We start from the raw sequence: 6,170 nt of genomic DNA, 5'->3' as shown, positions 1-6,170 counted from the left end.
CCTCGCACTCCCCTCCGGATGGCAGCCCGGGGATGATGGCAGCAGGGGGACGATGGCAGCCCCGGTGACAACGCCAGCTCGGGGACACAGCAGGGAGGGGAAGGGACCAGCGATCCCCTGGGAGCCGCACACGGTATCCCACACCCTCCATCCCCAAACGCAGCCCTACCTGTCTGCCCTCGCTCCTCCACACCCCGTTGACCGTCTTGGTGGGGGCGATGGTGACGACGGGCGGCGTGCTGGGCACGCTGTGTCCCCCCGGGGGCACGATGATGGGGCCCATGGGGCCACGCTTGGGCGTGCTGGCCGGGGAGCTGTGGTTGGTGGCCGGCGAGGACACCGGGGACGACTCGCTGCTCAGTGAGGAGCCTGGGATTCAAGAAGAAACTGAAATAAGTTAGGGGAACGGCAGTTAGCTGAATGGAACCACCCTCTGAAAGAGCTGGAGCCGTTCCCGATGGGATGCCTCACTGCAGGGAGCAGGGGTGGGGCACTGGGATGCACTCAGGGTGTTCAGCAGACTCCCAGACTGGACCCCCACCTTCCCATCCTGGAAATTCCCGGTGGTGCTGAAGGCTCCACCCAGCACGGTGGGATGGGGTGGCCTCCTGCTCCCACCTAACAGGGACTGCCAAACCCCCAGCCCCACAAAGCCCCTTGGCACAAGTGACACGGATGTGATGCTGGCCCCAGACAGCCACATCTTCCCAAGGCAAACCCAGAGACTCCTTAATCCAGCTGCAGCAGTTGTCACGGACAAGCCAGGGTCTCTGGAGACACCGGGATGAAGGAGTGACTCCCTGAAACCCTTGGGCAAGGCTTTGGTTTCATTTGCATAATACATCTGTACTTTAACTTATCCCCACCCCAGGGATGCTGGCCGTATTTCCAAAGGAAAAATAAAAATGGAGTGAAAGTGGAGAACAGGAAAAGCAGAGAAATACAAATTCCACATTAACCGGGGCACAGGGAGCCTGGTGTCTGCTCCACGGAATACCTCCCATTCCTCAAACCCAGCTGGGCAGCCTGGGGGGCTCTGAACCCCCAAACTCTGCTCCCTCCATCCCAGAGTGGGGGTCACAGGGAGAATCCAACAGGCCAGCAGGGATCAGCTGTTGGGGAGTGAGGAGTGGGCTGTGCTCACAGGATGAGGTGACAGCGGTGTTCCCAGGCAGTGAGCAGGGCACAGAGAGAGGCCTTGGCTCCCCTGAGTGTGCTGGGTGTCTCCTCACCCTCCTGGTGTGCAAGGCCACTCCCCTGGGTGTGCCTTATCCTGTGGGCACAGCGGCCAGCTCCCCACCCTGCACCCCCACCTCCGTCCCCTTGCCCTCTCCTCACGCCACACCACACCAGGAGGGAGCCAGGAGGCTGGGAATGCCAGGGAAGCAGGGGGAGGGATGCTGGGTGGGAAGGATGCTCCAGAAGGACGCTCTGTGGGAAGGATGCTCAGCGGAGCAGAGGCCAAGCGGAGCATCCCGCTGCCGGCCGCCCTCCCTGATTAATTATTCCCGAGTCGCTCCGAATCGCTTTCATTTGAAGAGCAGCGAGGCTGGGGGAAGGAAAAAGGCTGTCCCCAACAAAGGAGGCCGATTTGACACCCACTGAAGTCTATCTTGTCAGCGCAAGGCCAACAACAATTAGCAGCCTAATCCCCTCTGAGCTGGGAAGCCATTACTCACCACGCGATAGCGTTAACAATCAATACCATCACAATGAGCCCGGCAATTAATGAAGCTAAAGTCTTACTTCAGAACCTTAATTCTCGCTGTGTGGCTTTAAACGGGAGGGTTTGTGATCGTTATAATTAACTGGTGGTATTCAGCCAGGAGTTAGTCAATGAAACTAATCTGGATTGGAGATGACAAGAGGCACAGTGTGATGGTGTCACCTTTGTTTTCTGACCTCCCGCTTCCCGCTCGGCGATAGCAGATTAGCAGCCCGGGCTGACAGGCAAATGTAATTAACAGCTGAGACCCTGACAGAGAACTGGGAAAAAAGAATGGAAGGAGGGGTGGAATCAAACCCACCCTGCGGACAGCCCCGGGCGGGACAAGAGGCAGCAGCCCCCGGGCAGGCGGCAGCTTTGTGGGGATTTGCTGGGAAGGGGTCAGTCGGGATGAGCCTTGACAGTTTGGGATGCTGTGGAGCAGCAGGGATGTGCCAGCACACCTGTGAGCCCATAAGGCTGGAAAAAATACAGCGATCCTGCATGGATCCGGCATCTGCCACAGCGGAGCATCTCCCAGGGTGGGAAGGGAAGTGGGAGTGAGCATCTCCCCTGGTGGGAAGTGGGTGAGGATTTGAGGGGAAAGCAATTAATTTCCTGGTGCTAAAAACCGCAGCAAGGAGAAAAACCCCCTTCCCAGCACACACCCAAACCCACACGGATCAAAAACCTCTGGGATGGGCCACTTGAGGCACCCAAATGGGCAAGGGAGGGGTTTTTGCAAACAAGCTGCACAGATGTTAAGGGGAAATTCAAAGGGAATGTGGCTGCTTCTCTCCAGTGCCACAAAATCCATGCCCAAACCTGCTGGTGTCCCTTGGGATAGGCTGAGCAGCACAGGGAGGGCAAAAGCTGTGGTAGTGCGAGGGGAAAAGACAGCAAAATAATTCCCCAAACTCAATCAATCGCTCCAAAGGAAGCAGATGGGCTCCAGAGGAAGCAGCTGGGAAAAACCAGGAGCTTCCAGTGAGGATGAAGCATCACCAAGACCTGATTCCCTCGGAGTTACAGGGACCTGGTATCCCCACGTGTTTCCTTGGGAGCAGCCAATGCTTCAGGTCATGGCTGTGCCAGAGATTTTTGAGCTGCAAGGAGGGTCCTGTAGACGGTGCTTCCAAATGGGATTTTCCAAAAAGAGTCTTGCAAAAGGGGTCTTGGGAAAAGGATAGTGCCAAAAGGGCTTTTGAAACACGGTCTTCCAAAAAGACTTAGCAAAAAACGTCTTGCAAAGGGGCTGGGTGTCTTTTCCAGAGATCAAAGTGCCCAGGAAGTGTGCAATGGTCCAAGGGGAGCACCCACCGATGCAAACAGCAGGGATAAAGACTATTTCATCCCAAATTGGTGATAACAGCAGTCTCCTGAAACACTTCCCAGCTTGGAGACTGACATCTGGGTGTGGGAGCCCCTGTGATTCCCATGGGATAAGCTCCATGTGGCAAAGGGGACCTTGGGGTGCTCCAGAAGCAGCATCCCTCATCCAAACAGAGGGAGGAGGTGTGATGGAGGATGTGGCTGACAAGAGCTGGGCACCCCCTGGGGCTGTTTAGTTGGGAAATTTGACCCAGGAAGTAGCAAATTTGGGGAACCTCTGGGAAAAGCAGCATGGTGGGAAGGAGCAGGGCTGGTCCCTGCCGTGCTGCGCTCTCCCAGGGTACAGCGAGTGACACAGCACTCAGATTACTCCGGTAGAACCGAACTCCCAAACTTCCCCCTCAAGACACAACGCCAGGAAAAGGCATTATTTGGGAAACAGCAGGAAAACACCGGCTCCAGCTGCTGGGAAAGGCACCAGCGTTTGTCACCTCCCTGTCCCCACCTCTGGGCTCCTCGGCTTGCTTGGCGAGCTTGCGGAGAGCGGCGGCGAAGCTGGAGGAAGGTGCTGCCTGGACGGACAAAGTGCTGCTGGCGGCGGGGCTGCCATTGGGAACGATGGAGCCGTTCAGGGGGGACGGGGTCAGGGGGCTGACGGTGGCGGTGGTGCGGGTGGCCGTGGAGAGCATTCCTAGGGACGGCGACTTCGGCTCATGGCTCATGCCTGACAAGGAGAGAGACCCGGTTAGACATGTGGAGATGGGATCCTCCATTTCCCCCAGGAGCTGGGGGGCTTTCCTCTAGCTCACCGTCCCACCCCAAAATGCACCCCGAGTTCAGGCAACGGCAGGGAAGCGTGTCCCACATCCCCACTGAAGCCCTGGATAATGGAGCAGGAGGGCTCAGCAGAGCTCTGCAGGAATGGATGGGGTTTTTTGGGGGACACAGAGACTTCAGCACCCTGATGCAGGTGATGGGGAGAGGCGCAATCCCCTGACTCGCATGGTGCTGCCAAAACCCAAAGCACCGCTGCTGCACCCCTAATTGCCACAGCTGCACCCCCAAATCCCAGCCACTGCACACTCAAATCCCCACCATTGTACCCCTAAATCCCCAGCACTGCATCCCTGGATTCCCAGCACTGCACCCCCAAATTCCCACTGCTGCACCCATGGACTAACAATATTTCATCCCTGGGTCTTCAGCATTGCATCCTCAAATCCCCAGTAACACATCCCTGGATCCCCAGAACTGCACCCTTAAATGCCCAGCACTGCACCCCCAAATCCCCAATATTGGATCTCTGGATCCCCAGCACTGCACCCCCAAATCCCCAATATTTGATCTCTGGATCCCCAGCACTGCACCCCCAAATCCCCAATATTGGATCTCTGGATCCCCAGCACTGCACCCCCAAATCCCCAGCACAGCACCCCCAGCTCCCCCATCGCACCTTCAAATCCTCACACCCCAAATCCCCACCATTGCACCCCAAAGCACCGAGGTGCTGCAGGGCACAATGACCCCAAAAGCGAGGTTCAGGTGCTGAGCAGCAGGGTGCAGCCCTCCCCGAGCCCCCCCCAGCTGTCACACCAATTGCTCCAGGGCTCTCCACCTCCCAAAACAGCAACTGCTGATGTCAGGGCCCTTAAAATAGACTTCACCCAGCAGCTTCATTAACACCAGCCTAAAATTAGCCCGGCTCCCAGGTGGGCAGGAGGACTTGGGGGGGTCGTGGGGCAGCCCCCAACTCCCAGCAGGCCTGGAGGCAGCTCGAGGCACTGAACACCTGGAGCATCCACTGCAGAGGGTGGATGGAGCATCCCCGGAGCATCCCACGGCAGCGGATGGCCAGGGCGGGCGGCGGGCGCCGCGGGAGCCGGGGGGGGCACGGGGGGCACTCAGCGTTGATTAATCTTTGCCCCCCGGCCCCAGGAGAGGCGGCCGTGGCGGCGGCGCGCTCCCCTCTGCCCTCATTATACAAGCATTTATTAACTCCGGTGCTCTCAGCCATTGACTGCCGCCTTGTCGACACGCTCGGCTCATGTAAATTCATTACCAGAACAGCTGGGAAGCCAACCCGCCACGCCAGCCTGGCCCCGGCACCCCCGGGCTCTGCGCTGGCACCCCCCGGGCTCTGCTCCAGCCCCGGGTGAGGGCTCGCTGCTCCCCCGAGAGCGGGCACCGGGATCTGCCTGCAGCACCGGCACCCACGCACCATCCAAAGGGGACACGGCACTCCAGGCACAGCCTGCAGCTCCTGTGTACCCCCTGAGCACTGCCCCACATCCACCAGGCACTGCCTGGCATCCACCAGGCACAGCCGTGCGTACTCCCAGCACTGCCCCACATCTCCCAGGCACTGCCCCACATCCACCCGGCACAATCCTGCATCCCCAGGCACTGCCCCACATCCACCCGGCACAATCCTGCATCCCCAGGCACTGCCCCACATCCACCAGGGACAATCCCGCATCCCCAGGCACTGCCCCACATCCACCAGGGACAATCCCGCATCCCCAGGCACTGCCCCACATCCACCAGGCACAATCCCGCATCCCCAGGCACTGCCTGGCATGCCCTTGGCACAGCCCTGCATCCTCCCAGCACTGCCCCACAGCCCCCAGGCACTGCCCCAAACACTTCTCAGTGCTCCCCCAGTTCCTCTCCACCTATTAACCCCAAGATAACCCCCCATCCAGCCCCGATCCAGGTCTGGAGACGATTTTCCAACCATTTGGTGGGATCGGCAGGCTGGCACACGGGGCTGGCGGCAGGGCATCACCCGTGTGATGCTCAGCTGATCCTCGCGGCCCCAAACGCCTCCCGGCCAACTCATGATCCCGATGGGATTTGCCAGGGCAGCCGGGAGCGGGCGGATGGCCGGGCAGCGTGCGGGGAGCTCGCGTGGCCCCCGGGCTGAGCTGAGCCGCTGCCCCAGCCGCGCTCCAAACCAGTTCTGCCGCTCCCTCCCGGTGATAAAATCGGCGCCTCCGCCCCGGCTGGGGCCCGAGCAGCGCCGCTCACCCGCCGTGCCCCGCCGGCGCTGGCGTCCGTCTGTCCGCGCGTCCCTGGGCTGCTCCGCGGGACAGCTGCCAGCTGGGGAAACTGAGGCACGGAGAGCTGGCTGGAC

The 6,170-nt window shown here is 59.9% G+C and overlaps 1 protein-coding gene across 2 annotated transcripts in view; it reads right to left on the bottom strand.

Annotated features, from left to right (window-relative positions):
* GSE1 (Gse1 coiled-coil protein) overlaps positions 1-6,170 on the bottom strand; it is a 98,384-nt gene that overhangs the window by 11,232 nt on the left and 80,982 nt on the right. For both annotated transcript variants that reach the window (XM_015640267.3, XM_015640265.3), the window contains exons 3-4: positions 3,543-3,761; positions 170-369 (exon numbers count right to left, since the gene is read on the bottom strand). In XM_015640267.3, coding sequence (XP_015495753.1) covers positions 170-369; positions 3,543-3,761 — 419 coding nt within the window. The remainder of the gene's footprint in view (positions 1-169; positions 370-3,542; positions 3,762-6,170) is intronic.

The sequence above is a fragment of the Parus major genome, chromosome 11 (genome assembly GCF_001522545.3).
Source record: "Parus major isolate Abel chromosome 11, Parus_major1.1, whole genome shotgun sequence".
Classification (NCBI taxonomy): Eukaryota; Metazoa; Chordata; class Aves; order Passeriformes; family Paridae; genus Parus; species Parus major.
This window is presented reverse-complemented; position numbering and strand designations above follow the sequence as displayed.